Source organism: Dipteris shenzhenensis, chromosome 10, assembly GCF_047967505.1.
Source record: "Dipteris shenzhenensis isolate YYH24624 ecotype China chromosome 10, Dip_SZ_1.0, whole genome shotgun sequence".
NCBI classification, from domain to species: domain Eukaryota; kingdom Viridiplantae; phylum Streptophyta; class Polypodiopsida; order Gleicheniales; family Dipteridaceae; genus Dipteris; species Dipteris shenzhenensis.
Window position 1 is genome coordinate 56873632 of NC_141605.1, and position 25099 is coordinate 56898730.

Sequence of the window (25099 nt, forward strand, 5' to 3'; positions counted from 1 at the left end):
AAGGCTTAAACAGAATTAGGGTTTTGGGTTAGGGTTAGGTCTGCAAGAGAGAAAGGAGTGCCAAGGAGTGAATGGGGCTCAAGGAGGGCCGAAAGACCTTGATGATGACGAGAGTATGAGGCTGAAGGAGTGGAAGGAGTGAAACATTGCACAGGAGGCCAAAATTGAAATCAAAACGACAAAAATCAGGCTGGCGGCGGATTTTCGCGACATTTGGAGACCCTAGACACTTTGTTGTCAGAAATGGGCCGTTTTTGTGCCTTGGTGAAAGTAAGTCTGTTCACCTTTCCAAAACGTCATTCGTGCTAGGAGGCTCCCTCCATGATCCACGAAGGCTTTCATTCATTCATCAAGTATATTAAGATAAGTGAAGTACAAGCCATATATAGGCTACTACTTACACACTAGTACCTTGTGCATATGGAATAAGTTCCATAATGACACATGGCACTCACACATGACTCACATACATGAACTAGTACTAGATCACCGAGTACTACACACCAACACACTCTTTGGCTATGATATCTCCAACACACACTGTATAATGAATATACCTACTCTCTATCTAGTTCACACATCCATACACCAGTGTTGGCTGAATGGATAGCATTTACTCTTGGTTCGATGTTCACCTCAGATCCTTGGGATGATGAGGTAGAAGCCTCACCATCCTGCTTGGATGCTTTACCTTACAGAATTGGTCTTGGCAACTTTGGCTAATAGAGTTGGACATGTATGCCATGGATGCCTTGGCTTATGTTTCTTACATCCGAAACATTTACCCTCCTTAATCAACTTTTTCTTCTCATCATCAGTCATGGAAGGAAATGGTATCCATCCAGGACGTGATTGGCTGTTAACATTTTGTACAATAGCTCTCTCCTTACCTTTGTTGAAGGGTTTACGAGGATTTAATTCTCTTTGCAATCCAAGACGTGGTTGGCTGTAAATTCAGCATTGCTGTTGTTATCGAATTGCCTGAACCTTTCCCAACGGAAGGTCAATTCTTCTTCATGCCTCGGAGGCATGAAAGTGGCTTTCAACTGCTTTACAAACTTGGACCATTGAAGAATAGGCTCTTTTCCCATTTGTGATAAGGACCACCATATCAAAGCATCCTTTTGTAGATGCAGTGTGGCAAGAGCAAGCTTCTCGTGATTGGTCTTATCTTGATGGGCAAAATATAGCTCAAAATGGCGAATCCAATTAAGGATTTTATCTGCCTCTCTTGCTCTATCATATTTTGAGAATTCTATTCTCTCTCAGGGTTGGAATTCGGCTCTCTTCGAGGGGGTACTGAAACTCTTCATCCCCAAAATTCAGCACTCTCTTAGTTCCAAATTTTGTCATAATGGATTGCTCAATGATAATACTAAGCTGAGAAACCAGCTTATCAAGAGGAGACTTGTGTGGGATTTTGAGTTAAAGGCGTAAACTTAGCGCCTTGCTCTTGGATGTACTCATTTCTCTCTTCATTTCTAAAGGGGAACTCCCTATCAAGAGTTCTTAAAGTAGAGATGAAGGTGATTCTATGCGTGGATTATTGTACTCAAGATGTGTGTAACTCTCATCTAAATTATCCTCTTCAGGAGGAGGTGATGGTGTTCTCTCCTTATCTCCTTCTAGTAGTGGAGGAAAAAGGACAAGTTCATTGTTTCCCTTCCATTCTTACCTTTTAGTGATACAAGAGAGAAAATGACTTGCTGTAATTTCAGAAAAGGGGTTTATTTTACAGCAAAAATCAAGTGTTTTGAGTTGGTGGTACTTATCTAACTCCCTCTTTGCTTGTGTCGAAAAACCACTTGAAATAAGTTCTTCCTTCTCTTTTGGGCTCTTCTTCTTGTATTTTTGCTGTAAACTGATATACTCCGTTTGGGCTACTTGTTTCGAGTGGATTGGAGCTCTAGACACCGTTATAGGAGTACTTGGTGGGTGGATCACCCCCTTAAAATCTTGTTCCGATCCGACTTTCCGTTAGGAAGAATGGAGGGGGGGTTTCTTTGTTTTAAGGGTCTATTGCGTGGGGGGAGTCACCTCATTAGGACACCCCGTTCCTCATCCAAAAGCCAGAAATTTCAGAAAAAGCCCTTACCTTAGGACTTCCAGAATGGAGGTTTTTGCCAGCTTGGGGACTTTTCTGGTTTAGCCTCCCTTCACCGGCGGGTGACCTGCGAGTCGCAGTCTGCCCTTCCCACGCTGCGTCCGTGCAGCCAGCCCTGTCCCACTGCTCGGCCGTACGGCTCACTGCCCATCAGGCCACTACCCATGCCATCTCACCTTCCTTGCGTGGCCTCTTCCTGCGTTGTCTTGCAAACTCGTGCCTTGCACACTCCTTTTCGCTCTCCCTTCGCATCCCGTTCGTGGATTATCGCTGCTTTGATATCAAATGTGAAGTTCCTAGCTTTCCAAGAATGCAAATGTGTGCAACGCATGCAGAATTTGAATGCCAATTGGCCCTCCAATGGGAGAAGAGTTGACACATTACGAACTGATTTCTGCCTTCTTATCGTTGAGTCACGGGCACCGGCACTTGGTTTCTCCTCCCAGCCAACCTCGTTGGTAGCAAGCTCACAGATCGTCAGATTTCGTAAAAGCTCATGCTTGCTTTTTTTTCAACGAGCCCCAAAAGTCCCTAGATGAATCTAGTATGCCACATGTCATAATTGTAGGGTCCTTCCTTAATACATTATTTACCCCTCTCTTGGGATATCTTTAAAACATTTGCCCCTAGGCACATTTAATGCATTAAAGTTCCTTAGCCTTAGATCCACCTAGGCTAGTGCCATGTCATCCTCACCAAGGACCTTGACCTTTATTCCTTTTTGATCATTACATGAAGTCCAAACAGATATAATACAAACATTGATCCTTTAAAGTAAAATGTCAATTGACCCTTCCGAGGTCATGTTACCTCGACTTGAGTGTAACATTCCTTCCCTCTTCAGCATCAGCGTCCTCGATGATAAAGTCTGGGAACACTCCGTAACTGGTATACGGATTTTCAGGTAGCTTCTGATAAAGGTGACCATGCCATGCAACCAACACCGTGGGTATCTTCCAATTGCGCATTTGCATTGTTTCTCGGTCCAAGATTCCTATTGGTTTGTGTCTTGCATTATCCTCTATCTCCTGAAACAAAACAACACCTTCGATTAGTGAGTCACCTGTATGCAAAAATTTCTTTAAACGAGAAACATGAAATACTAGGTGCACCTTACAACCCTGTGGCAATTCTAATTTATAGGCTACCTTGCCTATTTTTTTTAGAATTAACCATGGCCCATAATATCGAGGTGATAACTTAGCACACTCTCCTGCAGTCAAAGACTTAGAGTGCGAAGGAACATGGGCATCCCCCTAGCACCCACATGTGACTAGATTGGCCTTTTATAAAGAGAATTTCCTTCATCTCTGAGAAAAACATTTTCTCCTTCCTTAAATTCTCTAGCGGATTGGTTTTCATCCGCGTACGCCTTAGCTCTATCCATAGCTTGGTGTATGTTAGCTCTCGCAAGTACTAGCATCTCCCGCATCTGAACCACAAAGTTCGTGGCATTAGGCACTTTTTGAGGTATTTCAACTATAGTTGGATTTGTCGGTCTATAACCATAGTTTAGCTCAAACGGACTGAACCCTGTAAAGGAATGTTTTCTATCATTGTAGGCAAACTCTAACAATGGCAACCACTTGTCCCATGTATGTTGCCTCAATGACACATATGCTCTAAGCATATCCTCTAAACTTTGGTTGATTCTTTCTGTCTGACCATCCGTTTCTGGATGATCCCCGCTACTCATTCCCAACTCAGTCCTTAGTGTTTCAAATACTGCAGTCCAAAAATGACCGGTAAATTTGACATCACTGTCTGACACTATGGATTTAGGTAATCCATGCAAACGAAATATATGTCTAATAAACAAATCCGCCACTTGCGGGGCACTAACAGCCTCTCTAGTTGGAATGAAGTGAGCCATCTTGGTAAGACGATCAACCACCACAAGGATAGAATCATATCCACCTTGTGTCGTAGGCATACCTACAACAAAGTCCATGGAAATGCTCTCCCACTTACTTAGTGGTATCTCCAGGGGCTGTAAAAGTCCGGGTGGCTTCACCCGTTTTGCCTTACTTACCTGACACGAAAAACGTGTCACATATTCATGAATATGCTTTTTCATCTTTGGCCAAAATAAATCTCGCTTCACGAGATCATATGTCTTCTCGACTCTTGGATGTCCCTGGCTATCATGGCATTGTTGAATGACTCTCTGCCTGAGATCATTCTGATTAGGTACTACTACCTTGCCATTTCTTTTCAGCATACCATCCCTTATGGCATATCTTGCATAAGTTTGGCCTTTTCTGGATGCCAGGTCATCCTTTTTCCCGGGTTTGAACACATGAGCCTTAGGCCAAAGGCTTTGGACGAACTCGTCCACCTTTTAAGTTTCTCTAATCTTGGTCATTAGAGCACTCTCTAACACCGTGAAACTCATGTTATGCATAATGCGTGACAAGGCATCAGCAACTTTATTATCCTTTCCTCTTCGGGTTGTATAGCCCGTTGCTGCGGGCTTTGACAGGATATTATCAGGTGCACTATTTACTAACTTAGCAACACACACACATAACAAAAAAGGTACTGATCTTTGAGAAGATCCCGCTAGCTGAATCTGCATCTATTCTGCTTTGGGACTTGCCTCCATTTCCACGTCGCATTCTGAGACCATCATCTCAGCCATCCGACGATCTTTGTTCCGTGGACAATCTTTCCACTGATGAGGCTGAAGGCAACCAAAACACAAGCCTTCTCTCCTCACTTTTTTCCTTTGCTCTGGGTTTAAAGAGGACTTCGACCAAGCCCGGGCTGCCATTGGAGTTACTTTTCTTTTCATTCCAATGGTGATACATGATTTAGGAGTCTCAACTGGTTTCGCCTGCTTGGCTTGACCACTAGACTGTGAGGCACCCCCTTTGCTAATCCACTTCTTCTTAGACCTAGTTTTCTTCGGGTACCCATACTGAGTCCCAACCTACACAAACCCACTTGGTCTGTTCTCTTTTGCATCTTCATAGTTCAGGGCTATAGCAATTGCTTCATCTAGCGTGTTCGCATACTTAGCCCGAACTTCCATCTTTATCCGATCATTCAATCCAAAGATAAAATCTTTTACTTGGATTGACTGAGGTAGGGGTTCATCAACCTTCATTACACTTTCTCTAAACTTATCAGTGTATTCTGCCACTGATAAATTTCTCTAAGGAAGGTTTCGATACTGATCCCAAGCTCGGGATGCTTCGTCAGGAGGTAGGAAGTGTTTTTTAAATTCCTTTTTAAACCCCTCCCAAGTAGTGGATGCTACACCATCTTTCTGCTGTTTTATCCACCACCTATCCGCTACCTCATTAAACATATGGGTGGCCTCGCGGATTTTCTTCATATCATTCCTGATTTCACAAATGGCGAATGCCTCGTCCCATTTGTGTAACCAGGTGTCAATGATATCGAAACTACGGTCAGGCATCCGACCAGAATACTTTTCTGGCCTATAATTGGCAATATTAGGCACCTTAGCCCTCCTAGGCTCGACCATACGAATACTGGACTCCGGTTCCATCGGAGATTTATCTTTCTCCTCACGAGATGGTCTAACAGACATACTATGCACCATTTTTTTGAGTTCAGACTGCCCCACATTTGTTTGTAACTGCTGCACTAAAATCTGTTGCAAGGCATCCTCTAACATTGCAATTCTGCCAGACAATGTATGGCCTACTGGGCGTGACACCTGCGCGGTTGGCCGGACTCCCGACTCTACGGGATCCATCCTAGAAGCTTCTTCTTCTACTTTCATTCAGGTCAATGGGTGTTTTTAAAAAAAAATAAAATAATAAATAAAACACCGCTTGAAACTGCAATTACAAATCGAAAGTCCAACTTCCAACTTTACAGCTGACAAAGCATATATCACACTGCAACCAAACCCGCTTTTCCCTATACTAGGGAAATTCCTACAATTCTAAGTTGACTCAAACCCTTGAATCCAAAAGCATAATTTCGCTCCCAATCCAGCTCCCACACCTCGAAGCTTTAGAAATTTAACCAAAATAAAATAGAGGGAATAAAGAGTCGAAAGCCCCTCTGGTATCTCCACGCGAACCACACACACTGAGGTATGCTATAAGTGTGATTCTGCGCAGTGTCTGCAATTGACTCCACCAAGGTACGCTCCCTGCTTCTAAGGGCCTGTTCACGCGCAGGGTTTCGAGCTAGGCAATTGCCAGCCTTGAATGACTACGCTTTGGTCCTCTGTCAATCGAGTTTTTTCACGCAGCCCAACGTTAACGATCCATTAAAGGTGATCGTTTATCGCGTCGAAGGGCCTCCACGTAACACAGATATCCCGATTAATTTCCTTGGTCCTAAGCTAGCTGCAGACCAGCGGGTGTCCAAAATTGCTTCACGCCTGTCTTCCGAGATTCCTAGCTGAACCGTACGCTCCTGCAATATCCCGGAGTCTTGGTCCCGAATTCCTTTGCGTGATACCAAGTATGAACCTGCGATAATGTCCAACTACCAAATGTCAGATTCCAACAGCTGCGCCGTTCATCCACGCTACCCAGATAACCAGCAGCTTGGCTGTATTGTCGTCCTGAAGGTAACCACCCGTAATCCTTGCATGATGCCAACGGACGAGACAGCTAAACGCGTGACCACCTAATAGCACACGTTGCTCGTCGTCACACGCCCAATACAACCTGCGCTCCCCTCATATGCAACTCGTATGAATCCCATCATCCAGCCTGAGCGCTCTGACACCAAATGACACATTACAAACTGATTTCTGCCTTCTCTTCGTTGAGTCACAGGCACCGGCACTTGGTTTCTCCTCCTAGCCAACCTCGTTGGTAGCAAGCTCACAGATCGTCTGATTTCGTAAAAGCTCATGCTTGCTTTTTTTTCAACGAGCCCCAAAACTCCCTAGATGAATCTAGTATGCCACATGTCATAATTGTAGGGTCCTTCCTTAATGCATTATTTACCCCTCTTGGGATATCTTTAAAACATTTGCCCCTAGGCACATTTAATGCATTAAAGTCCCTTAGCCTTAGATCCACCTAGTCTAGTGCCATGTCACCCTCACCAAGGACCTTGACCTTTATTCCTTTTTGATCATTACATGAAGCCCAAACAGATATAATGCAAACATTGATCCTTTAAAGGAAACTATCGACTGACCCTTCCAAGGTCATGTTACCTCGACTTGAGCGTAACAAGAGTGCCTTGTGAGAGTACTAGTTTCTCTTTTTGACCTACATGCAAGGTGGTAGAGAGATGGCGATGAATGCAAGGTGAATAGAAAATGCTACGTGAGATTCACAATGAAAGGGCGATACCCTTTCATCAATGTCTCTGAGATCACTCAAGTTCCATCTTTCCATTTACACCTACCCTTAGGCTATGACCCATGCATCTACCATTCAATGCACCCTTACCTTCATATTGCTCCTAGGACCTAGACACGTGGGTGCACATCTTTATTAATAAAATAAGTCTCACATGTCCAAATTTGATGCCCTCTGAAGCAGTGGCTCCAGGTCGACTAGTCCTATATATGTCTCCAGCATTCATGAACTTTTGCAAAAGTCACGGCATTTGAAGGCAACTCACTTGTGGAGATACTCCTCAACAGAATGCAAGAGTTGAAAGGAAGAATGGTACTTTAGCAGACAGTGCTAGAGCAATTCTCAGTGAGAAGCATCTTCCGAATCACTATTGGGCAGAAGCAATAGCCACTGCAAACTAATTACTTTATCGGCTTCCTATTGAACCAATTCAGGGTATGACACCTTATGAAGCATTCAATGGACACAAGCCACGCATTGGGCATCCCTGCATATTTGGCTGCATAGCATATGCCCACATACATGACAACCATCATAGAAAATTGGATGCAAAGTCACACGAATGCATCATGGTTGGTTACCATGAAGACAACAAAGCTCAGATGATCTACTGCCATAACAATTCGGTTAGTTTCCATCTTAAATACAAATGCATGTTACATCATTGGCGTATAATATATAATAATGTTCTAATGTCTACTAATCACGGATTAGTGATTTCTCTTGTCATGACACAACTTGGCTTTGTATTTGTCCAAACTCCCATCTAATTTGAACTTAATCTTGTACACCCACTTAGTACCAATCACCATCCTCTTGAAAGGGCTGTCCACCTTATCCCAAATGTCACTCTTCAAAATAGCGTCCATCTCAATCTTCATGGTTTCTTGCCATTCTGGTATATGTTTCTTGTCACTCTTCAAAACAGTATCCATCTCAACCTTCATGGTTTCTTGCCATTTTGGTATATGTTTCACCACCTTGAAAGATCTTAGCTCATCGATTTGAGCCACCAATGCATAGTTCACAGTAGGATTTCTCGAAATGTGTTGAGATCTTCTTACCCTAGAACTTGATTCAAGTAATTTTGTCATCTCGAGATCTGTAGCGTCCTCACATACCACCGTGGAAGTTTCTTCTCCATTGGGGGTGGCTTTTTAGGTGGTTCTTTGGCTTCTGATGCCTCTTGCTGCGCCTTTGACTCCTTCAACTCTTCATCCTTTTCCTTAATTGCCAACCTAGGTACCCGTAGGGATTCTTCTGGAGCTCTTTGTGGCACCTCCTCTAGATGGAACTCTATGTATGAGCAGTCTACTTATGTGGAATGGCAGAGTCCGCCGCCGTCTTTGTAATTAGTGCAAGGGATTGGGCATCTTTGTCTTCCTATGCTTTGAGTTCATTTGGGTTTACATCCATCGTGTTAGAAACATGGTGTGAGTGAGAGAGAGACATAGGCTAGGGAGTGAAGAAGTTATACACAAATGTAGAAACCATGAAGGGCATTCATTATCATCACTAAATGAGACAAGTGAAGTACAAGCCTTACATAGGCTACATACTCACACACACTTGCACCAAGTGCATATGGGATAAGTCTCCTAGTACAACACATCACACATCACACATCACATCTCACACACACTCTTTGGCTATGATATCTCCAACACCCCCCTTCAAAGCAAAGAGTGTGAGACCCAACACGCAAGGAGTAGACGGATCCCCCCTCCATCACGATTTTGCAAAGAGCAAGTCCAACTATGCAACCCCTCTCGTGTGATAGTGACTTCTCAGTTAGCTTGCAACCGGCAAGGAAAAACCATCACTTGTCACTCCTCCTCCCCACACACCCACACCCCCCCCCCCCCCCCCCCCCCCCCCCCCCCCGCGGCCCTACTTTGAACTGGGTGGTCAATACCATCATACCAAAGTAAAAGACATATTCTAGTCTTACAAAGGTATATATATCATTTTTGGGGGACGACCCAGGGCAGAGTATCTCTTATGGACTCCAAATACATTCATTTTAGAGGGACAACTCAAGGCTGAGAACCTTTATTGAAGTAGTGAGGTTCAAGTCGATGAAGTAGATTGTTAGCCAGGGTCACACCAATAAGAGACAGTGCTTTGTCATTCTATGTTGGAAAGGCCACCTCCCCATCTGTAAGCCTGCATATGAGGAGAGCGTAGGGGAGGTAGACCTAGGGCATGTGCCCAACAAAAGAAAAGGGGAGGAGGGGCTGCCATGTGGGTAGCACACCTCATAACATACCTGGAAGGTTGGAGGGGCTTTGGAAGCCTGGATCTACACGGATCTGTCAGGGGGAACTTGCAATAGTACGGAGCTTTGGAGCTGTTTGTACAGAACAGTGGCATGGGATCAAAGGGCTGGAATAGCCTTGAACAGAGGCGGAGATGCTGCAGCAGATGAGCAGGCTGGAGGTGCCTGCATGGCGGGCTATTTGGCAGAGAACATGGGCAGGGTTGGGGCCTGCATCAGGCCTGACAGAAGGTGCAAAGGCAGCAGCCCAAAAGGGCCTGCCAACGGCCCTTTTATAGGGCTGGTTGGACCAGCCAACCTAGTCGGCCAGCAAGCAGACTGGTCGACCAGGATGCTGCTGGCTGGTCGGTTTTATTGCTGCCCCTTGGGGACCTATAAAAGGAGGGCCTCCAGGCCCTCATTCATGAGCACTTGGAGCAGCCTTTAAGGAGCAGAAAGGAGCAGCACCAGCAGCAGCAGTTGGGCCTCATCCTGGAGGTGAACCTAGCTGGAGACCTGCAGACTTATCTCACTCAGATTGCTGCCCACCTAGGCTGGTTTGCAGACACCAAGGTGGAAGAGATCTAGAGGGAAAGTCTACTTATGCTGGAGGTGGAGCACGCGGGCTCGAGTCTAGAAAGAAAGAAAGAAAGAAAGAAAGTTTATTAAAGTCTTTGGAAAACCGATGGGTCTATGAGACTGTGAAACCCTGGTACAGTCAAGCTGTGAGGGTGGAGCTACTAAATGAGCATCCACACCAATGCATAATGTTAAAATAATGCAGAATGATAATTCCAAGTACTAAGTACAACATAGTCATGTCGGTGATGGAACTACAGACCAATCACATCATCATCATCATCCTCATCATGACATCAGAGGTGGATGAGGCACTGGAGGCAAGAAATCGGCAATAGAGTGCTGTCGGTCACTCGAGGGTGCAGTCCTGTGACGTCTCCTGGTCATAGCTCTACGCCTAACAAGGGCTACAGTAACCCCTGTCGGACGGGCTCTGATGGTGAACATGGTGGCGATGTCCCCAAGTGTAATTTGTGCGTCTACCCTCTTTCTGGCTGCCGAGTCACTGGCTCTGAGTCGCGATCATGTTGAGGTCTCGTCTGGGGGGGGGATAGGAGAAGGACCTTGTGGTAAGATCAGAGGACCACACCATTGGTGGGACTCTGGATGTATCTCTTTTGTATTGTGTCAATAGATTTGGATGGAAATATATTATTTTGGTGTCTTCTATATCAAGCTAGTTCATTGTTTATTGATGACTCTGCACAGCTATCCTATGCACAAAAGTTTAAGAAGTTTGTGATTCCACACCCCACACCACACTGTTTGAGCTCGTGGGCAATTCTATGAGTCTTCCATTGTGCATACCCTCTGTGGGTTGATTTCTAACATGGTATCAGAGCCCGAGTATGAGGCTCACAGCTGTGGGAGCCTGAAGGCAAGGACCTTGCTAAAGGACAACCCTAATCCAAAAGCTCTTGGGAATCGACTTCCACAACTGGAGGACAGTGCCCTTGCGATAAGGAGGGTGACTCAGGTTGAGTCAGGTGCGTTCAGAGTTCTGGTCTACTAAAGGTTGAGTTTGTTCAACTTTGCTGTGTGGTTTAGTAGTAGAGATGTCGATCTCTTCAACCTCTTTAGCCCTTCCTCTCCCTTCCTCCTCTCTCGGATTTCTTTCTTTCACCATCCCTAACTTTGGAGAGTCTGGGAAACTGGATGGGGCAAATTACCCGATATGGAAGGTGAAGATTCGGAGTCATTTAGTGGCTGCACATCTCCGTACCAGTTGTCCGTACACCCGTCATACATTTTCGTACTTGTGTCGCCATACACTGTACTTGCAACAGTACATCGTACAACTCTCGTATCTGCGCCGTCATACAGTCGCATCACAGTCTCTATACTTGTCTGTATTGGCATCCGTACTACGTTCAATACACTGTACTTTGGATCCGTACAGGCATCGTATAGCTTTCGTACTTGCACTCCGTACAGGCATCGTACCTGTTTCTATAATGTGCTTTCATACAGTCGTACAGTCGTACATCGTACAGCTTGGTACCTGCGTTCCATACACCTTATAGCTCTGCATCCATATAGTTGTACTTGCTCCGGGATTTGGTACAACATTTGGCATGTGTGAAATTACTTGCAGTCCTTTACTATTTTTTGACAGTTTTTACTGTCAAACCCTAATTTCCAACAGAAAATTTAGGGCTTTTGACATTTGAATCTTCAACGTGTCAATACAATACTTTGGACAAGGTTGACAACTGAAAACCTTCCAAAAAATTAAAGTTTTCGGTTAATTTCAGGTTCAGGATTGTCACATTGTGTGTGTGTTTCAACTGGTGTTTGGGACAGTAACTCATACTTTTGCAAGTTCAAGCCTTGAGGCTATACATTGGGTCAGATTATCATTCATTGGGTCACATTTGCAAAAATTTCAGCAAAATTTGGGGCTTTTCTACATTTGTCCTCTTTTTGGCCTATTTGCCCTCATTAAATTTGGGGCTTTTGCCAGATTTGCTGTTTTTGCAGTGAACATTGCCTACCACAGTTACATTTGGGTCAGATCCGCATTCGCCTTTTGATTTGGGTTGGAAATTTGCAGATATTTGCTGTCATTTTTTGGATAACCAGCTCTTTGCAGTGATAGCCTTGAGGCTTTTGGGTTTTCAGGTCTTTTTCAGGGTATCACATTTGCTATGGCTGGGAACAATCAAGATCTATTTGGCGTTCTTCGTGAAGATGATAAGTTGGATGGCACCAACTATCCGATGTGGTCTTATCTCATGAAACATATTCTTGTTGCAAAGTATCTGTGGAATATTGTTTCCGAGGTTGATCTGAGGCCAGCTGATGCTACAATGGTTGCCTCTACTGCTGGTCCCTCTGCAGGGGGTACTCCTCCTGATGCCCCATCCTCTAGCACTCCTACTGTTGCTCTTCCAACTCGGGAACAGTCAAGATGGGATGCAAGAGATGCAAATGCACATTCATGTAGTGCTTTATCATGCAAGAGAATCATTATTCCACACATCCGGTCTTGCAGGACAGCAAAGGATGCTTGGGATAAATTGGCTTCTCTCTATCAGATTCGCAATGAAGCTCGTGTTGCATATTTAAGAAGGCAATTACAGGAAGTCAGTATGAATGAAGGTGACTCTATGGATGCATACCTAACAAAGGTCAAGGACCTCATGGAACAACTTGCCAACATTGATGAGGTGGTGCCAAATTCTCAGCTTGTGAGTACCACATTGAATGGATTGCCAGATACATATCAAGGGTTTGCTACAATCCTTCGATTAGTGGCCATGGGTAATCCAGACCACTATTCGTTTGATTAGCTAGTTACTTTGCTTTTGCAGGAAGAGCAAAGTCAAGCTAATAGACAAGCCATTATTCTTGCTCATGCATTTGCTTCACAGCAGACAGGAAGAGGCAAGGCTTCCAAGCCTATGGGCAAGCCTAAATCTGCGCATAGCAGCTGTAATTCCTCCCATGCATCTAAAAATACAGCAGATAAGTCAAAGAAGAAAAGATGCAACTATTGTCGCAAGCCTGGACATGACATTTCAGAATGCAAGAAGCGCATTGCTTCGGAGAAAAAGAAAGCAAGATTGACAGTTAATGCCTCACATGCTATTGAATCCCATGAGCCAGCAGATGCTTCACATGCACATGCTCTTTAAGATGATTGGGCATGGGCTGTCCATTGCTCATTGGATCCCTCCAAAGTTGATGCACTCTTTACTGCTAATGATGCTCAGTCCTGGTACTTTGATAGTGGTGCTTCGAAGCATGTCACATCTTGCAGACAGTTGTTTCACTCTTTAGTTGATGCACCTCTGTCACATGTGCTAATAATGCTTCATATGCTGTAAAAGGAATTGGAGATGTGTAGCGCACATCTATTTCAAGTCATCCTGTCACTTTGACAAATGTTCTCTTTGTGCTTGGAATTGAAGTCAACTTGATCTCAATTTCAGCAATTGCTACTTTAGGTTTCAGAGTGATTTTTGATGGCAACAGATACCTAGTTTATGATCTTCGTGATGACACTGCCATAGTTCTCACTGGCACTTTGCAAAAGGGGCTTTATCACCTTGATCATCACTCAGCTGCACTTTCTATTGAAGCTTTTGCTATTTCAGATTCACAGCTTGCTGAAACTCATCTTTGGCATGAGAGAATGGGTCATCTCAATTATAGAGCTCTTGCTAAGCTACATTCACAGCAGATGGCAAATGATGTACCTCAAACTCACACAGTTTCAAAAGATGTGTGTGAGGGTTGTCTTTTGGGTAAGATGCATCAGTTTCCTTTTCAAAAGAATTGTCCAAAACTTTCATAAAGGAAATTGCAGCTAGTGCACAGTGATGTCTGTGGCCCAATGAGGACAAATGCCATTGGGGGGTACAAATATTTCATGACTCTCATTGATGATTTCACAAGATATTGCTGGATATATTCTTTAAAAGCCAAATCTGAAGTTTTCTCATGCTTTCAAAGGTGGCTGAATATGGTTGAGAATGAATCAGGATGCAAGCTTGTCACTCTCAACACAGATAGGGGAGGAGAGTATATGTCAAAGGAGTTTGATGCATTTGTGTCTTCACGGGGCATTATTCACTCATGCACTACTTCTTACACTCCTCAGTAGAATCCTGTTTCTGAAAGGAAAAACAGGTCCACAATGGAGATGGCTAGATGCATGCTTAAGGCCAAGTCTTTGCCCAATAAATTTTTTCTTGATGCAGTGATGTGTGCCAACTATGTGCTGAATAGATCTTATAGACTGTTACACCTTATGAAGCATGGAAAGGCAGGAAGCCTTCACTTACATGAGAGTTTTTGGGTCTCTTGCATATGTTCATGTACCATCTCAGCTGAGACATAAGCTTGATGACAAGGCAATCAAATGCAAATTTATTGGTTACAGCCAGGAGAGCAGAGGGTATCGGTTATATCAACCAAATACTGGGAAGATTATTGTTAGTAGAGATGTTATCTTTGCTGAACATTCAGCTTCTCCTCTTGTGGACTGCAAAGCTAAGCCAGATGTTGACATGTTTGATGCCTTGGAATCTTGGTTACCTCTACCATTATCAGAAGAGGACTTTGACCAGCAACATGAGCCTCCTTCAGGCCCTCCAACCAGCAATGATGAGCCACTACCCCATGCTGATTTGCAGGTTTCTCTTCCAACACAAAATGATCCCACTATTCATGATGCAGTCATTGAAGAAAGAGCTGTCAATAGACAGCAAAGGCAAGTTCCCAGATGGCTTCTTGATGCATTGAGGGACAGCAAACAAGATCAGCCTTTTGCTGCCCGGACAAGATCAGGGAATAGACAGATGCATGGTCACTTTCTTGAGTTTGCACTCCTTGCTACAGCTTGCAATGAAGAGACTTTGTGCCGTAAAGATGCTTTTGACAGCAAAGAGTGGATGGATGCAATGAAAGCTGAGTTACAATCCATTGCTAAAAATGACACATGGGAATTAGTAGACCTCCCTCCGGGCAAGCATGCCATTGGTACCCGGTGGGTCTACAAATTAAAAAGGGAATTCGATGGCAGCATAGCCCGTCTTGTTGCCAAAGGGTATGCCCAACAACAAGGCATTGACTTTGACGAGACATTTGCTCCCACATCCAGGATTACTACCATTAGATGTGTCATTGCCATTGCAGCCCAGATGAACATGTGCCACCATGACCAGAAAATACTAGGTATTCTGAGACGTTTCCAGAATACTTCAGCCCATCCCATGGAGGGGGGTTTGTAGGCCATCTTCTGGTGGTTCTAGTGATGTCCTATAGGCCATGGTATGTGCCTTGTAGGCATAAGTTTAGGCACTTAGATTATTTTGTGCCTTTTAGGTCACTTAGGACACTTAGTCCTATGTGACACCTAGGACACTTAGCCCTAGGGTCTAGGTACAAGTACCTTGTACTCTCTTTTTAATTTATCCTAGTTGATGTGACGGCTAATCTATCGACTCCTTTGCAACCTGCACTCTCTCTTTTTCATTCGATCCTACAGGAAGGTGATGGACGAGGTGTACAAAAGCCAGAAGAGTACTTGCCTGAGAGCATAGTGAGAGTTCGTGGTCCAGGTTATTTGGAAATATTCATTTGTTGCGGACCCATCCAAAGGAAGGACGGGTTGAAACAGACCCTCAGAGCATGGTGACTGGAAGACTCCAGTTTGTTCACTCATTATGAGGGGGACAACTAGAATATCGTGGACGGTTGGATTGCTCGAGTTCGAAGGCAAGAACGTGACTGCAGGTGGTGGTGCCAAGAGGTGCTACCAGAGATGGACCTGTGTACCAGGATGGTGTGCGGAAGCAGAAGTAGAGCTGGTGGAGCTGGAGCCACTGGATGAAAAGCCATGAAAAGATTTTGACATCGAAGTGTTTTAGAGGACTACAACTAGGGAGTTACTGGAGCATCGCCACCACCGACGTGTTGGCATTGGGCTGAGAAGTGTCGGTGAGAGGGGGTGTTGGAAAGGTCACCTCCCCATCTGTAAGCCCCCATATGAGGAGAGCGTGGGGGAGGGAGACCTAGGGCATGTGCCCAAAAGAAAAGGAGAGGAGGGACTGCCACATGGGCAGCACATGGGCTGCCAGGTGGGTAGCACACCTTTGAACATACCTAGAAGGTTGGAGGGGCTTTGAAATCCTGGATCTACATGGATCTGCCACAAAGGAACTTTCAACAGTACGGAGCTTTGGAGATGTTTGTACAGAACAGTGGTGTGGGATCAAAGGGCTGGAATAGCCTTGAACAGAGGTGGAGATGCTGCAGGAGATGAGCAGGCTAGAGGTGCCTGCATGGCGGGCTATCTGGCAGAGAACATGGGTAGGCTCGGGGCCTGCATCAGGCCTGACAGAAGGCACAAAGGCAGCAGCCCAAAAGGGCCTACCAAAGGCCCTTTTATAGGGCTGGTTGGACCAGCCAATCTAGTCGGCCAGCAAGCAGACTGGTCGGCCAGGATGCTGCTGGCTGGTCGGTTTTATTGCTGCCCCTGGGGGCCTATAAAAGGAGGGCCTCTAGGCCTTCATTCATGATCACTTGGAGCAGCCTTTGAGGAGCAGAAAGGAGCAGTACCAGCAGCAGCAGTTGGGCCTCATCCTGGAGGTGAACCTAGATGGAGACCTGCAGACTTAGCTCATTCAGAGGGCTGCCCACCTGGGCTGGTTTGCAGACAGCAAGGTGGAAGAGATTTGGACAGAAAGTCTACTTACACTCGAGGTGGAGCACGCGGGCTCGAGTCTAGAGATAACCGGCAAATAGGAGAAGCACCTTGTGGTAAGATCAAAGGACCACACCATTGGTGGGACTTTGGATCTATATCTTTCGTATTGTGTCCATAGCTTTGGACGGAAATATATTATTTTGGTGTCTTCTATATCTGGCTGGTTCATTGTCTATTGATGAGTTTGCACATTATCCTATTATGCACATAAGTTTAAGAAGTTTGTGATTCCGCACCCACACTACACACTGTGAGCTCCTGGGCAATTCTATCAGTCTTCCGTTGTGTGTACCCTCTATTGGTTGATTTCTAAAATTCTGTTCATCCCAAGGTGAGAGTTGTGCTTATGGGTCTTCACCACGAGGACTAGGCTCCATAGTAGCAAACCGAGGTATCAAATTTTGCAGCAGCAAATGAAGAGCCAACAAGCTGAAATGAATAAACCAGCAATAGAGGGGCTGGTCTAGGGCTCTGAAATGGATCAATGGCTTTAGAAATGCGTAAATAAACGTTTCCAGTAGCTGGTGGATGACCTCGGAGGTTCTCAGTATAGCTTGGAGCTAGTTTGCTGAAGTGCTTCACATGTTTTGAGATATATCATTCCATTTGGTTCCCCTCTAGCTACCTTCTTGAGGATTTGGGACCTGCTACAACACCTAGAGCGGTCCTCATGCCCACAAGAGCTTTTTTCTTGGTTCATTTCTGCGTTTCGGGGCATCTACTTACTGTTTTTTCGATTCAGGTTGACTCAGTTCTCTATTTCGAGGAGTGTTCTTGCTGCTTTTCCATTAGGTTTTGCATTTTGGATGCTGTAGTAGAGGTATAGGTGGACCAAAATGCACCAGGAGGTCACCAGTCCAAGAATTGGCTATTCTAGATGAGTTAGAGGCTAGGAGCAGCCCCGAAGATGGCTCTGTTGAAGGCGGTTCTGCAGCAACAACTCTAAAACAATTCGAAAATGCAAGAAGCATCTCTAAAACAGTCGAAAACCTAAAAAATCTGCAATAAATGCTCATAGATGGTCGAGTTCTGCTGTAGCAGCCTGCAAACCCTAAAGACGGCTCTGAATCAGCTCGTGTGCAGGCCTCTATTGGAGAACGTGCCAGCCAGCCGAAATACTTCACATGTGCAGGTGCTTGTGGCTGCTAGGGTACCTACCAGCAACCTGGAAGGCTTTCAAAGGGCTGGGTACCTCTCCACGAGATCCCAAATGGTGGCAGCAATGAAGGTAAGCTACGGAGGTAATGGAAACGGAGGGAAGGTGAGACATAACTAAGGCGGCTGTGCAGAAACCCTAATCGAGAAGGAGCAGCTGAAATGAAGAGGTGGCTAGAGACGAATTAGGGTTAGGGAGATGATTATGTGGCAAGGCAGCTATGGCAGGGTTAACCTGCTCTGATACCATGTTAGAAACATGGTGTGAGTGAGAGAGAGATACAGGCTAGGGAGTGAAGAAGTGAAACACAAATGTAGGAACCATGAAAGGCTTTCATTCATTCATCATCATCACTAAATGAGACAAGTGAAGTACAAGCCTTATATAGGCTACACACTTGCACCAAGTGCATATGGGATAGGTCCCATAGTGACATGTGGCACAGACACATGAACTAGTACTAGATTCCTAGTACAACACATCACACATCACATCCCACACACTCTCTTTGGCTATGATATCTCCAACACATCGTTCTCTTTCCTGAAGCATCCTTGATGTTTGTGGGCATTGGATCCACCCTTGTTGTGATCTTCCTAGCCACCAATGGCTACAGATCTCCACCTTTCGGATGGGATAGTTTGTCCAATCAAGCTTCCCTGCTTCTCCGAAATTTAGAACTGTCGTAGGAGTGTTGTGGAAGCAATAGCAACTGAAAGAATGGAAGTAGGAACACAAGTGAGAGTAGACGTAGACATTGCTTCTGAAAATCACAGAGAAATGAAATGAAACTTATAGACAGGTTCAACACGCACCTTTCTTTGAATCGGGGTCACCTTCGAACTTGGAGGGACTCCTTCCTCAGCATGAAAACAAGTGTTTTGATGTTGGCTCTCAAGAATCACCACACCTATCGTAAGATCAACACACGGGTGATGGTTTCATCCATGTGCAATGCGGTAAGGGTGGGTGAGATATGGCCCTCGGCAATATCCGGGAGTCATGCCTGTTGCTCTGCTACCACATCAGAAAACATGGCCATGACAATATATCGGAGTCACGCCGGTACTCTGATAGCATGTCAGAGAACAGAGGTACGAATCACTCAAACCTCATGCAGCGGAATGATCTCAAAATCACTTTCCAGTCACTCTAGGTAAGCCTCACCTGAGAAAGTAGACAGCAGATAGAAGACAAGAAGAGAGAGACCAAAGTCAGAAATTTATTCATCCACTGATGTGGGAAAACAGCTCACAAAAGAGCACAAAGCTTCCAGCAGAGGAGCTGGGCACAAAACAGCAATCCAAGTGATCGCACTACTCAGTTCACGAGCGTAGAGCACTCCAAACACTCTCAGGTCCTCGCTGCCAGGATGTAGAGGCTTCAGTGTTGCTGTAGAAGGGCAAGAGAAATGAGGACTATATATAACACTTAGCCCTGCCAACTGGATCTGTAACTACCCCTACCAATCTGCCAACTCAACCGACCTTCACCGACCGGATAGCCAACTGGTTGTCCTCCAGACTGACCTGACTCTGTCAGGGAGCTGCTGTGGATATAGGCGCCTTCTGTCTATAGCAGTTGTTCCTTATCGGCAAGGTTTCCTCGATGATGAGGAGCTTGATTAAACGTAGAGGCACCTTTTTGTAGGTCTCCTATTAGAAGTCACCGACCCACCTATGAAGCTCCGCCTTCAAAACCATCCTTGTGGAGACAATGATAGCAACCTCGGAGTTCATAGTATATAGGGCATCTGAGCTATTGTCCTACACACGAAAACATGGAAGATCTTTTCAAAAAAGGACTACCCAAAGAGAAGTTTGAAGCTTTCCGCAAAGCTTTAGGCTTACTTCCTTTAGGAAATGGATCTATTTCTCCGCTTCTTTTGACACTGTCACTAATGAAGGTTGTGTCAGTGTATTAACAAGATTAGAAGGTTAGGGGCACTTTTGCCCTTATCTACGATTCTAACTGAGTGGTTGAGTTGCGTTAGTAGGTGTGTGTGTGCGCTCTCCACCCTTGGGGTAGGGTTTTGTCATGTTGACACCCTTTTGTACTACTCTCTTGTTCTCTATTATTTTGAATCTGATGAGTTTCTGCTTCAGCTCCTTGCATCCTTACAAACTCACCTTCAATTTTTCTTTAGCCCTAGAGGCATGCACAAATACTTTATCCTAAGTTCTGAAGCTTTTGGCTTTGGCATATCTAATATGGCTATTGGCAGCCCTGAAGGTCAGTGCTTTCCAGGGTGTCCATAATCCAAGGCCCATTTTGTTAATCATTCCGAGGTGAAGAGGTGAGTTCTGATAAAAAACATATCAAGGATATTCAGTTAATGCATTTCTTAAGTGATTTTATTGAGGCAAGACCTTGGGACTGTGAATATCGAATGTTGTTGAAATGTACAATACTGAATAGTGTGACAGTGATATTATTTTAGGATTAAATTGTACTTGTCAGCAATAATTCATGCCTCAGAATCAGAACATATTTTGTGACAGTCCAGCACCTCCTATCAGAGGGAGTGAGTCAGAATATCTAATCAAAGAACCACCTTGTGAGAGGCCCAGGGGCATCTATTTAGCCCTAGTGAGTTACAGGAGCTCTATGAAGTTTAAACTCTCATCTTCCAATTTAAAAAATATAAGCTGGAAGGCACGTGATCTCTAGCATCCCTCTCATCACGTTCCAGGATTTGGGACATGACATCTCAAAGGTCCCAAACTATACTTTGATATCTAGCATCCCTCTCATCACTTTGCAGCATTTGGCATGTGACATCTCACAAGTCCCAAACTATACTTTGTGGTTTCCATGTACTGCTGAAGGTTTTTTTCATGGATGTGCTGATATTCGATCCATTCCTTTTGCTTTTGTGTGTTGGATAATATCTACAGAGAAATGTTTTCATGAGTGTGCATTGAGTCTCTTCAGTTTTTAATGAATGGAAATATGCCGACATGAAGGTATTGTCCTTTTTTTGTAGAGAATGTGACGAGTTCTCATTGCAGGGACTGTCAATGTGAATAGTTTTTCAGAATCAAAAGACTGAAGATTATTCTACGAGGAGATTGTACTCACACAAATGGATGTTTGTAGGACCATGGCAGGTGATGTTTAAGCAAGGAGATGGATCATATGTCTGTGTGGCTGAAAGCTCTGACAGGTTTACTCTAGGCCAGGTAATTGCATCTGGGTCTCCTCTTTAGCATTCCTACTTCGCTAGAGCAATGATAGGTGGTACGGTCAAAAGTGGTTATAGAACATGACAAAACAAAAGATAAGCTTAATAATTGGCTAGTTCTCTGCTCAGAGTGAGCTCATAGAATATGATATGTATGAGATGCATGCATGCTTAAAAGCACATCCTCGTGACCAGAATTGCAATGAGGAAGGACTAAAATAGATGTATGAAGCCATTGCGAGTGATTTTTCTACAAGGAGAGCAGGTCCTCAAAGACAATTGGGGGGGGAGAGATGCAGCCCAAAAACTACATTAAAAAGGACAGATATTTCATGTGTAAAAGAAACTACCAAGAAAGGAGACTAACATGACAAAATACGAGGAACTCCAACAACGATATGCTGTAAAGATGGATGGAATGGGTGAGGATTTGGTCTTTGCCTCTGGGGTTGTGTTGCTAATTACTTGTGGAACGAGGTGGTTATTCTGAACCTTTCTCTTGCCAGGAATCTTCCATCATTGGCTGTCCCACTAGATGTCTCGATTGAGGTTTTGCTTGGTGGCACAATGATCCTTCCCTTAATGGTCAAGCTCATGGGAAAGCCATTGGAGGGATGTGCTCCTCAAAATGGTGGTACGATGAAGAGGGCAAAGCACTTCGGCAAGGCTCGCATTTGGAGACCAGGAAAGCTCATCCAGGGAAAGAACAAACTAGAAAAGAGTGCCAACATTTGATGTGGGCAAGAAACAACAAGGAGCGGCAACTCATAAGCATTCTTTACATCAATAACTCCAAATAATTCTAGATGAAAGTTTTGGAGAGGAGATGAAGTCCCATCTAGCATCCTAGTCTTTGGAGGCCTCTGCCCAATGGCACATGGGCCAGCACGTTCCTTTGCTCCATGGAGCCAAACTTTTAACCCTGGAAGAGAGGGCCAGAGTCTCTCGCACCTTAGAGAAGTGGAAGAGGATGCTCAAGATCAAGGCAGCCATAGAAAGGTGCCAAGACAAGAAAGTCGAGGGATCACATAGATTTCATAATCTGATAAGAGCAAGAGATAGAGTCTTTATTCCAAAATTACAATTTTTAAAGGAGAGTCTTACTTCCAAACGAGAAGTTCAAAGCCCTCTTGTCTTGGCACAGCAAAGCCGAGTCCATGCAAGCAGTAGGCTTTGCTCCAGCCCAGCAAGCCACTGCTGGCTGGCTTGAACCCGAGTGTGGGTTCAGGTTGACAGGAGGGAGGGGGGAGGGGGCTAGCAGGGAGCTGGCCAAGATTGTGTCTCTTGCCCTCTAAAATATTTCAAATCATTGGTTATATGTCATTCCTCGGCTTCCATGTCTTGGCATCTTGTAAGTGGTATTAGAGCATGGTTTTAGTTCTTGATACACAAATTTCGAAATCTGAGTTTATTTTTGTTGGTCGACAGAGTGGGGAGTTAGGCAAAATAGCTTTTGGGGCCGTTTGGTGAGTCTGTCAGCTTCCAATCAGCTCCAAAATCCCACAGAGCAAGCATGATTGTACAGGACGGTAGGATGATGTAGATGTACGAACTGTATGCCCAAACATTATTTTATTGTTTGAAACATATATGTTACGCTCAAGTTAATGTCTACTGACCCTTCCAAGGTCATGTTATCTCACGATGACCTTGACATTAGACTTCTTGACCATATACATAAAGTGCAATCCAAATATCATACAAATGTCGGTCGCTTAGAAGTTAATGCCAACTGACTCTTCCGAGGTAATGTTATCTCAACTTGAGCATAACAATATAGAAACTAGCTTCAGCAGTCCTGAGGGGGGCTATTGTTTTCCAGTTTGCACTATGAAAGTGTCTATATGACTAACAAACAACCTGGATGATTATCCTTAGATGTCCTTGGGTTTATGGCTGCTCTTGAACAATCCTTGAATTGCATGCCATACTTAAACAGATAGAGAATGCTAAGAATGCTACGAAATTGGTGCTGGCAGCAAGCAGAACAAATGATCCTCATGATCCCAGTCTTCTCCACAATGAACTTGCACAAACAGATGCTGGAGTGCAAGGAAAAGAGGTTGACTCTGATATTAAATTGCAATTGAAGAATTCATCAGCTAACCTTTTAGCCCTGCTGTTGCCTTGGTTTGAACGAGTGTTAAGCATGCCTACCGGCCTGCTGTTGTTTCCTTGCACCCAGTTGCACCATGATGATGAGTGCTTCAAGTAGGCATCCTTTAAAAGCAACATTCTTGCTTCATATCACTTGGTGAGCAGACCAATTGTAAAATTCACAGGCATATTCGTCATCACAATAACATCTGAAAAATGAATTTCTTGCTCTGGCATCAAAGTAAAGTTGCCATAACAACAAATATAGTCAAACCAAAAACTTGATAGTTTATAGCTAGTTATACAAGTGACCATCTTCAGGTTTGTGTACTTGTAAAGCATGTGTAGAGGTCTATGTGTGTCATTTTTCCGTTGTAACTTTGTTTGCCGAAAAACAATCCAATTAAATTTTTATTTTCAACTGCTACAACTCTCAACAATGGTTGAGCCTCTCCTTTCTGCCATTGTTTAGGATTGTAGGATTGGTGTATTAGTTTTAAATATGCTGCTCCTACAAAATCCAGAGAAGGCTCCTCTTCCCTGAAGTCACATATGAGATTCTGCTTCAACAAGTGCCTTGACTTGCTTGAAATATGAAAAAAGTTAATATGTACTTTTTATGTATTAAAAGACATTCTCTTACCGTGACAGTGAGGAAGTACTAGTTCCACTGCATCAAGCAGGACTAATACACATTGAAATGGAAAGATCATGTCATCCCTTCTTTTCTGGCTTCTTTAAGGCTTCATACTATCTAGATTAAAAATGCAAGGCTTTCTATTTTCCAGACAAAGGAGGAGCTTCTGACAGCACTTGGTCTTCAAGAAGAAGAGGGTAGTACGATGGCCTTTCTGCGAAGAGGTTATAAGGTATGTACCTGTTATAAGGATGTGATGTCATTCCTATACAAATGACTATGAGAACAGAGTCTTAGAGGTGGAATTGTCTTTATCGTTAATCATTGTTGTGCCTGTTTGGGGTGACAGAATTCCACTTGGTGGGAGGATGACATTGAGCTGGAAAGATCATCAGCTTGGAGAAATTAGATTGAAGCCTGCACAATGTTGTGATGTCTGTCATTTTTGCCATTGTTAGTCTTTTTCATGCACCATCTTTCTTGTACTTGAGAGATCTTCCCTTGTAATTGTCCATAAGCAAAATATCTTTTAGATGTCTTTGAAAGAAGTGTTTTCTCATAAAATACAAAGAGATTTTTACATTTCATTTCAAAGTATGATTTGTACTGATAAGTTGACCTGCTTATGTTTTGAAGCCTAGTGATAAATAGATGACTGCCAATGAATCAGTCAAAATTGTGTACTCAATAAATTACTAGCTGAGGTTGGAGCAATGAAGAGCTTAGTGCAACGGATGCACTATTTGTCAAATTCGTGTCTTTTTTTTGCTTAACCAAAGATTTCTACTTTATTTGGAGCAGAAAAGAGCGAACTTTAAGTATTACAATAAAGGAGGAGAATTTTATGGCCTTGAATCAGAGTATGTCCCCTCTGACATTGAAAAATGGGAAATTCCTATTAATTAGTTGTGGAGAAAAGAAGAGGGGTGAAAATGAATTAAACTAAGGGGTAAAGGGGGAGGGGAGGAGTTTCAATTGAAGTAATGGACGGTAGGGGGCATTAAAGAGGGAGCTACATGAGATTGGGGAGGGGGAGAGGGACTACGTATGAAGGGGGCATTGAA

At 44.1% G+C, this 25099-nt stretch overlaps 1 protein-coding gene across 1 annotated transcript in view; it reads left to right on the plus strand.

Moving 5' to 3' along the window:
- Nucleotides 1-24879, plus strand: part of LPA3 (Low PSII Accumulation 3) — a 71600-nt gene extending 46721 nt beyond the window's left edge. Inside the window, exons 11-13 of the mRNA XM_087380463.1 lie at nt 21217-21299; nt 24187-24267; nt 24385-24879. Coding sequence (XP_087236589.1) covers nt 21217-21299; nt 24187-24267; nt 24385-24444 — 224 coding nt within the window. The 3' untranslated portion in view covers nt 24445-24879. The remainder of the gene's footprint in view (nt 1-21216; nt 21300-24186; nt 24268-24384) is intronic.
- The last annotated feature ends 220 nt before the right edge of the window (nt 24880-25099 follow it).